Genomic DNA, 10,324 nt, shown 5'->3' on the forward strand with positions numbered 1-10,324 from the left:
AATATAAATATTTACATACACACAGCAAACACACGCACACGCGCGCACACACACACACACACACATATATATATATTAAAGATATTCAGCTCTCAAAAATCATGTCTATGCCTTTCTTATTGCCGCAACTAGGAAAGTCAATCGGTACAAGTGGCAAGTTTCGCTGAAGACCTACTCTCATTAAGAATTGCATCCCAGGCCCGAGTAATGGAGGATATACAGCAGTACTTCTCGCTTCCCACAGCCAATATCCTGATAAGCACGGTTAAATCAAATTTACTATGAACTATAGATAGAACACGCGCACGCATGCACGTATGCACTCCCCTCCCCCCCGCGATAAATATTTAACAAAATATTTTTACCTAAATTATCGGTGTAAAAACGAAGAATGATATATCCTTTATTCGGTACGACAAAAGTATCTTTTTGCACCGGATTCACAAGATTTCGATGTATCTTTCCATTAAAATCCAAAGATATAATATCATCTTTGGTGAGAGGTTGCTCAAAACTTTCTCGGGCAACAACACTGGCATTGTAACCATGTAAATGAAATGTATAGGATGCATTGCCTCCAAAGCCTGAGAAAGATACTGAGATTATATACTAGCTTTACTAATTTTTGAAACTGATAATTTTATACAATTTTTTTTACATTTACCGTATTTTGTTACGGCATGTTATATATTCTTTTATTAAAATAAAAAAACATCAACTATCTCAAGGATTAGATTTATCCGCGGTAATTACCTTTGTTTATTAATATAATTTCGATTGTTTTTCGAGGTGGAACTTGGAGTAGTTGCAAACACTCGCAAAATAACAGTGTATCGGCACATTCCTTAGAGCGTTTGTCGAGAGAACAAACCGATTTCTCCAAGGTATTTTCTGGTTGCGATAGTATCGGAGATGGCGGATATTTGAAAGACATGCCATTAATCTGAGGTATCCTTATCGCGCCTTTTTGCAAGCCTGAAATTTTTCCTTCATATATAATAATGACAAAAATATTATTGTAGCTTTATACTGTAGAAAACAAATATGTTTCATTAAGTATGCATGATACAATTGACATCTATATATGATTTTTTTTTAATTCTTCCTAATTTTATGAGTTTTAACTCTCTTTTTCACTTAATAATCTAAAGTATCGCACCATTAAATGAGCAACCGTTTCATTTTTGGCAAATAAAAATGTTTTTCAATAATTAAAAGTAATTTTCAATAATAAATAATAAACGAATTTTCTTACTTAAGTACGCTGGATAATATCTCGATATATAAAAGTTGTAGGAATTGTCTGTCATTTCATCTGTAAAAAATGAGAAAGTGTTTGCATCGAAGGGCACATAAATCGTTTCATCTGCTTTTTCCTCCAATTGCGATAATTTTGCATTCTTCAAATCCAAAGAACAAATGACATTTTTCAATATTCTATGACAGTGATGGCCATTTTCTGCGATTTTAAATGATTGTTCGTCAAAATTATTATTGTTTGTAGTCCTTATCGTGTACGAATCAAGGGCGGCATTTTCGTAAAAAATATATGCTTCTTGATGTAAATTGCGACATTCCCGAAGACCCTGAATATCGAGGGCGTACTTGCCGATTGCCTGTTCAGCCATTAGAATACCATCAAGTCTCTCGCCTGAAAACAAATTCAATATTTAAGTAAATTATATCATTAAATAATTTATACAATTCTCTGCGTCTTATTTCACGTGTTGGTTCTTTCAAATAAACTATGTAATAATTTACCTATTGAATAAACAAAAGGGTAAAAAAATAAGAACATAAGAGAATAAGACAGTGAGCTAAAGTTTATCGAAAGATGGAACAACTAGCTTTATTAATATTTCATAAAAAATAATCGACAACTTTTCCATACAATTTTATTGATTATAAAATTCTATCAAAACGAAGTGATTAAAAAATCAAAGAAATCACATTATCACATTAATATATACAATTATAATTTTTATTGAACAAAAATGTACAAATCTCAACATATATGTACATATTTATATATACACACATATATATAGATGTACATAATATAAAGTTTATCCCAAAAAAATATATTGAAATAATTATGAAGACTGAAAGTTTATTTAAAGAAAAATAAAGGCTTGATCGTATCGACATATATTTAACTAAAATTTCGCTAAAGATGAAGAATAAATTAACTAATGATCAATAATCACTGAATTTATATACTGATAAATTATTTTGAAATTGTAGATTATTTGGCTTATAGTTTTTTACTTTCTACTTTTTACAACTGATATTCAAATGTTAACAACTTATTTGTGTTCCTTATTAACATTTCTGCTACAATATTAATTTTTGAAAAGTATTAACCAATAGATGCTATCATCATATAGATGTGTGCATTTATTTTCATTTGCTTCAGACAAACATTTCAAGATTAATGGGGACATGTTTTTTGCGCTGAATACTGAGACTTTATATACTTTAAATAATAGAATGTTGACACGAGTAAATCGATATAAATATTGTAATGCATGTTTAATTTACTAGTATAACAATTCACTTTTCTATTGATAAGACTGACAATTATCGAAGAGGGAAATCATATGTCGTGTTACAAGTTAATACAAATTTGTAATCGTTATCTCGCTATTAAATCGACTCTGTTATTCTAGACACTTAAAATCTTAGTGTTAAGAAAGAGTAAAGAATCTTAAGCAGATTGGTTTACAGTCTTATATAAGACAACGTCTATGACCTAAGTCTTTTGTCTTTAGTAACGTACAATAACTGTCTTGTGACTCAAGTTTAAAGGTATATATATATATACATACGAGGTATCACACCATGGACTTGAATCACAAGACAGTTATTGTGCGTTACTAAAGACAAAAGACTTAGGTCATAAAATATTGTCTTAAGATTATAAGTAAGCCATTCTGCTAAGGCCCTAACTATATTTACCAATCTACATCGAATTATCGACGATTAGTATTGCGCTTTAGGAAATTAAACTAATGACGCTCTTGTGTGTATATGTGCGTGTGCGTGCGTGTGTGAGACATGCATTCGTATGTAATATTATCCTGATGGTGATTACAAACAAAAAATATCTCGTACTCATTCATATCTCATTGTAACCGTTTTTCAAAAAGGAAAAGATTCTTATCCTGCTGGATCACATGTACTTTTTTTGCATTAGTTCTTTTGCTGCGTTCAAAATCATGCGTAAAAAATAAAGATAGAAAATTGAATTAGTCAACAAATAATGCATAGTCAAATTGTTTAAATAAAAACGATATAAACGAGGAAAAAATAGTAACAGATAAAGGAAAAAATAAAAGTAACATATTGACATTTTTTATATCGATAGTTTTTCTGTGGAACACGGAAATAAACACTGATGTTGCTTAGTTTGGAAAACAATCAGTATTTGACATCAACAAATTCATTTAATCACTTGGAAAAATTATCTATTATACAGTCTTGATCAATTCAGTCTTTAGAGGCATCCGGCTTGTAAAAAGACGCGGACGGCGATTATCATGCCATGCTGGCATAATTCGTTTTAATATTGCACACTTGTTATCGTATTTTCTAATCCTCTAAATCATAATAATTTAAATTGTTTTATTTGTCCAAAAATTAAACCTTATAATAAATAAACCTTATATAAAACAAATGAACAATATGAATATTTAATTCATTGCGGCGCTCTATTCGAAACGCATGCTCGGTCGATGGATAATGGATAGAATATAGTTTCTTCTGTCGAATAATTTTCATTGTTTTATTTGCGGCGAGTCTTTTGTCACAGTCCTATTATAGTCGTTTCAAAATCTCGATTGAAAACGAATTACAGCTCGTTACAGCCTGTTATAGCAAAGGTTCGAACGAATCAGCATCGTAAATTGAGATAGCGATGATGTGCCATAAATGCGAATTGCAATGTTTTTCATGTTGATTATTCCATGTTGATATTCGTGCTGATACTAGAACATGATACTAGAACTTGCTCATTAGCGACGCGTTTGCGCATAGATCCCGATCTCCGCTTCGAAGAGAATCTGGTTGATCCTGAGTTTGGCGACCGATCTCGAGTAAGAGTCGGGGATCTCGGCGAGCTGCACAGCGATACTCTCGCCAAACTTGGCAAACTCTTCCTTGGTCTTTTTTTGTTCTTTCTCGTCCGGTGGGCGAAGCTCGAGTTTCATCTGTTCGGACTCAAGACCGTTCTGGCTCGGCAAAGAACCATTGTACAACTCCATTGCCTTCATACTGGACGACGAGGACTCTTCGGCGTCCTCGCTGAGCGAAGCGTTGAAGGAACCGGTACCAGAGCCGTTTGTCTCCTCGTTGTAATCCATAAATGTTATACTTTCTGGATCGATGTTGCTCACAATATATTCTTCTTGCAGTTTCGGTTCCTCTTCAACTTTCTGCGAAAAGGGATCAGGAATTTTACCGCGCTCTGACGTAAGAGCAGAATTAGAAAGGATTTCCTGTTTCTGTCAGTCTCGTAATTACTTTGTTTAATATACAAATGAATTACGAGCATTCAATCGTATCACGTTCGCACAACTATCCTAATCTCACGCTCTGATCTCCGAGAAAGACTTGAGTCGAAGCTTTCACGCGTATTGATTTTCTTTCATGAAACTTGGGAATTGCATCGCTATTACTATAGTAAGTATATCATTGCAGCGTAAATTGTATTTGTACAAAGTATTTATAAAAGTGCTCATTAAAAAACAATACGTGATTTTTGAATATTGAATGGAAAAATTATTTAAAATATTTGTGACCTTATGCAGTGGGTCAATATTGGCGCTCGTGTATAGTCGTCGCTCTCGTGCACGGATGCAATAAAACTCAACGATATTAATTATTATAACAATAAACGAATTATTCAAAGCGGGGGAGAGGACATGGATCGAGACGTAGGATCTTTGTCTTTATTTGAATTTTCGGGAAGCGGACACATTGCCACGCGTCGCCACGGGCCAATGAAATGTTTATCTCGACCAGCGACGCGTCGCGCTCGTTGGGATCCAAGTTTCATCGTCGTTCGCCACCGTCGTTTGCGAATCACGATATTTATACAGGGTGTCACGAAAGTTTTTGTCAATCGCTTTTGCGTAGATAGAGCGGAGTAAACTGAGTCGAAAAAAAGAGACGAAAATCATTAATTTTCTTCTCATAGAACTCTAAGAATTTTTTCAGAATCTTTTATCAACTTTTTAGTACTGCATTTTCTTATTTTTACCAACATGAGAAAATATGATATTAAAAAATTCTGAAAAAATTCTCAGAACTTTATAAGATGAAAATTAATGATTTTTGTCTCTTGCAGCTTTTTTCTGTAAAGTTGATGGTATTTGAGTAAAAAATTATCCAAGGTCAATATTTGGCAATTTTTAGTAATTAATATCTTGTTGACTATTGCGAAAATTGCAAAATAGTAGAGGACATTTCGATTCAGTTTAGTCCGCTTTATGTACACAAAAGCGATTGGCAAAAACTTTCGGGACACCTTGCATATCTACGTACTGTACTTATAGGACTGTAGGATATAGGAGATGTAATCTTTTTTAACGAACTAAGCAAAGCATAATTACAGCTGAGATTATTTCTCAAGACACATTTTTGAATGATGCAGAGATAACATCTTTAAACCGTCATTTTAATCATCTTGTAAAATTACACGAGAACAAATTAGCTAGTCAATCCGACACATTTTTTTCTTTTATGTTTACCTTTCCATTTCATCATTTGTTTTATTACGTATTAGATAAATTATTTGCGAAATCATATATTTTAGTAATATAATAGATATATTTTCGTAAAAATGAAACACAAGAAGAACATTTGAAATTTCTACTCAACAATCCGAAGAAACCCGATAGGTTTTCATTATTCGCTATTCCGGCATAATATGATTTGACACGGAAGGAGCCACAATAAAAACAATATACCGCGCGTTCGTTTATCATTATCGTTAGAAAATCTCGAAGGATTTCAAATGATTTGGGCCATTTTAGGAAACGATTTTAGGAAACGAGGTATTCCTCTACCTTCTTCCGCTTGCTGTATCTACGCGTGCCAAATTGTAGGAATTGCATGGCTTTGAAGGCGAACCACTTGGAGACGTATACGTCGTCTGGACCGGTGGCGGCGTCGCGACTGTTCTGTATCTTGTGTATCTCCCGAGAATACTGGCACTTGAGATTAGTGATCTTCTTCTCAACCTCGAGAGTGTTGCAGCTGAGAATCTCGGCGAGCTCTTGTATAGCTCGTTTGCGCTTCGTGCGGTCGCGATAGCCACGGGCGTTCCAATCCCAGAGGACGCGTCGTTGTTGATACTCGCGTAGCAGCTCCAGAGTTTTGTCGCGGGTCCACTCCATGCCGGCGTCGCGCGTTTCGCTACTGGTTAAACCGTGTCCCAAAGGCTGTACATGTAAGAGATATACCTCGGGACGGAAGATACAATGTGTCGGTGCGACTACGTAGAAGAAAGTCTCCTCGGAGATGTCACGTCGCGCGCGCGCGAACAAGCGGTTTAGCGATGTGGTCCAAGTCAGTCCAAGCGGCAGACGACGCGGTTGCCTCCTGCGCTCCTGTCGTTGTCGTCTGCTAATAAATCACGGACCGGAACGTCAACACGACGTAAGCCGTAGCTGCGAAACAAGCACGCGTTTTAATGATTTTTGCGCGAGGCTCGCGCGCTTCGCTACCTTCCTTTCTTTATTTCTCTTTATGGAAACCCTGGCGGGAGCACGAAGACGACCGAGTCTGCGCGAACGTTTAGCCTTCCTGCCATGCCTCGTACGTCTCACTCTCGCCGTCTACATCGTTATTCGAGCTTGTTAATGCCGTCGAGAGAGAGAGAGAGAGAGAGAGAGAGGAGGGGCGGGAGAATTTCCCTCTCTCGCTATTGCCGATGCCACCACCGCTGTCGATCCTGCTGATACTATCAATGTGCTTTCTTCCTTTCTTCCTTGTTGCTTTGTAAAGTTTCAAGCGCAGAATCGCGTTGAAGTGAAATCGAGCACAGGACGCTCTGGTCTCTAACTATTATTGAGTATATTCCATGCCTCGTAGTGTCCAAATTTTTCCAAATGTTCATTCATCTATCCTCGGCCACGAATAAATTAAATCCGCGCGTTTACGAGATTTCAATGAAGGCCTTGTATCTACAATTTAAAGAAGAGTGCTTTCTCGTACGCGCGAATCTAAAACAACTCTCTCTTCTCTCCTGCAAATCCCCCATCCGATTATCGGTATCTTTCTTGGAGCAGTAAGTATGTAAAACGCGAGAGTAGTTACGTTGAAGTAATGTGTGTAAGATCGATCGATATCCATTTCTTCTTTCCACGCACAAAATGCTTCTTGCTTTAAGACGCCAAAGTATCTTCCATCATATTTGTAGAATCATCAATTTGATTCTAGTTGATAGGTTTGATGGTAAATAAATAAAGGTTGCACTGATTTTTAAATGCGAATGCTATCAAGTCGTCATTTCGTCTTATTTATTAGTTGTAGTCGATCTCTTTATTACGAAATATTTACGCGTAATTGAATATACCTAATGGACGATATTTTTATGTATGTATATTTCTATGTACGTCTCAATCATCTTACTCGATTCCATTTTCAAAAGACTTTAATATCAGACAATATTATAGAATAGAGTTCTAATGAGATAGGCTTGGTTTATATCTTAAGATCTAGCGCAATAAGTATTCTTTACGCACGTGCAATATGTACATAATATACGTGCGTTAGATGATTTCTTTTTTGTCTCTCACTGTTCCATTGAAAAATAATTCCAAATTTAATAAATCAAGGTATAATATTTCGCTGTAATAATATTGCACTCTTTTTCCCTCTCTTAAGTGTATCAAAGATGTGTGTATATACTCGTATAAACTCGTGTACAAATATACTTATATGTACATTTGTATAATACGCAAATGTGTTTGTACAATACATATGAAAAAGATTTAAAACCATTGCAGTATAAAATTGATTAGATTCAATGTGTGTAGCATTAGTAAAGACTGTGTGGATACAAGGGTGGGATAGAGCAATCCGTGAATTGAAATAAAACGTACCTGGGAATAGAACGACATGCGTGCCCGTCATCGATTGCACAGGGTTGCCGTCAGCAGCAAGTATTTCAAGCGAATGTCCATGGGCGGATAATGAAATGGGACAATCGTGAGCATTTGCGTTAATCAGGCGTAATAAATAGCGAAATCCATGCTTCACCCGCACAATCGCTTGCTGCGCCTATAAAAATGTTAAATACTCTTTAGGTCGTCGTTGACGTATTCCAAGTATCTACGCTGTATCTACGCCGCAACCGGCAATATATATTTGAATCGTCCAACTCGATAATCTTGATCTCAGATCCCGCGGCCTTGGACCTGGACTACCTGGAGTTGGAACGAGCGAATGTTTGCGGAGGGCTATTGGGCTACGTTCAAATGAGGCTGCGTATATACCTGGCCATTTACGAGGAGCTCGTCCGGCGTAGGTGGCGAGAGGCTCGCGTGTCGGAGCCGCGTCAGGGGAACCGACGACCTTGATGAAAAGACGAGTGTCCTTTCTCGACTGAGATCGTCATCCTGCAGCCCTCGTACTACCAACGACCCGTACACTCCGTCGCCCTGCTGCGAGACTAATGGTCCCTTTTATTTCTCTTTTCTTTTCGGAGTTACCGGCGACCGCTACGCTACGCGGTTTTACGCGATTCGTGCCTCGCCTCGCCCTCGCCACGGGTTTAGGCCTCGGCAGGCACCGAGACACGCCTTCATCAGCCTTCGTCTTCCGTTTCGAGTCGAGATCCTTCGAATCGCGAAAGCGCGAAAGGCGCACGCAGTTGGTATTTTTCTTCTCCAATTAGAAAGACGCTTCGCGGCGCGTACGTCATTTCTGATCGAACAAATTCTCGACGAATTCGAAGAGGAACGCGTAATGTATTATTTTCGCACAGCGATAGAAGCAGCGAGATACGCGGCGGTCCCTGCTCTTTCGGGACACCGCGAACTCGTTATTGATCTTGCTTTTCTTGATGCGCGAGCGCCGCGGATAGATGTTACGTTCTATGGCGTAGACCGGAGTCACCGGAGTCACCGGAGTCAAAATCCGACGGAGAAGCTCGACTCGAGCGTGTAAACTCCGTGACAGGATAATCGCGATCCGCACAATTTTTCTCCCAATTTTTCTCCAAATTCTCTTACTCCTTCACGCTGACGCTCGCACGTTGAAGTAAATTAGAGGTTAAAACAGAAATAAGAGAGGGGGGGGAAAAAAACGGAGATTCGCGAAAAAAAGAATCGGCAACGTAATAAAATCATTGAAGTTCGTTAAAAGCTGCGATTGAAAAGATAGGGAAAATGTAAGGAAATTGCGATAATCCACATATATCTACCTGAATGAGCGTGATAAAAGTACGTTCCCGTGCTCTCGGGAGTTATCTTGTAACGAAAGCCACCGAAGGGTAAGATAGGGCACTGCGTTATCATAGGCACCCCGTCCATGTAATTGGAATCCTTTTGCCGGATTCCATGCCAATGGAAAGCCAATTCGTCACTTCCCAACTTGTTATAAACGAGAACCTCTATCGTATCACCGAGACAAATCTATGATAAAAGTATATTCTGTTATAAATGTCTCTAATCGCTATATAATTGTCAATGTCGATAATTGTCGCTCGTTCTCGTCTCTCGTCATGAAAAGAACCGACTCAACAATCGAGAATGGATTGAAAAGCGTTCATTTTAACATTCGTGAATCAATATTTCTGAAAATCTGAATCCATTTCAATTCATTTCAATCCATTCTCCATTCTGTATCTTCAAACAAGGTGGAAATGACAAAAGTGAGCAAATTTCCTAGATGTTGACCAATGTAATTGTCAAAATTCGTTTTGCTTTACGAAAAACCTGAGTAATATTAATGCTATCAATGTTGAGAAAAAAACAAATATTTTTTATAGTTTATGTTTTTATAAATATAATTTTTTAATGAATATACTCACTTGTATAGCCGGTCCTGGACTTTTCCCGTTAATCGCCAAAAAGCTCCTTATTGATTGCACGGTAATATTTTCGTCGCTGCTCTCGGGTTTGTTGTAGAAACTGCTAATTTTATTAATAATAATAACATTTTATCGATACGTCAGTATTGGTAGGAATAAAGTTTTATAACATATAGTTAAATTATTATTTTTGTCGCGTTTAAATTTTAGAAAATGCAGCGAATAAATAAGTCGAGAGCGGATTTTGTCAAAGGTTTTCAATGTGTATAATATTTATATATATAT

General features: G+C 37.1%; 1 protein-coding gene across 1 annotated transcript in view; it reads right to left on the bottom strand.

Moving 5' to 3' along the window:
• Positions 1-85: 85 nt before the first annotated feature.
• The window catches only part of LOC108745703, an 11,917-nt gene continuing 1,678 nt past the window's right edge, over positions 86-10,324 (bottom strand). Inside the window, exons 3-13 of the mRNA XM_018482011.1 lie at positions 10,040-10,139; positions 9,431-9,641; positions 8,502-8,677; positions 8,109-8,286; positions 7,564-7,579; positions 6,069-6,627; positions 4,022-4,433; positions 1,256-1,651; positions 754-975; positions 366-584; positions 86-252 (exon numbers count right to left, since the gene is read on the bottom strand). Coding sequence (XP_018337513.1) covers positions 86-252; positions 366-584; positions 754-975; positions 1,256-1,651; positions 4,022-4,433; positions 6,069-6,627; positions 7,564-7,579; positions 8,109-8,286; positions 8,502-8,677; positions 9,431-9,641; positions 10,040-10,139 — 2,656 coding nt within the window. The remainder of the gene's footprint in view (positions 253-365; positions 585-753; positions 976-1,255; positions 1,652-4,021; positions 4,434-6,068; positions 6,628-7,563; positions 7,580-8,108; positions 8,287-8,501; positions 8,678-9,430; positions 9,642-10,039; positions 10,140-10,324) is intronic.

This window comes from Trachymyrmex septentrionalis, unplaced genomic scaffold (assembly GCF_001594115.1).
Source record: "Trachymyrmex septentrionalis isolate Tsep2-gDNA-1 unplaced genomic scaffold, Tsep1.0 scaffold148, whole genome shotgun sequence".
Taxonomy (NCBI): domain Eukaryota; kingdom Metazoa; phylum Arthropoda; class Insecta; order Hymenoptera; family Formicidae; genus Trachymyrmex; species Trachymyrmex septentrionalis.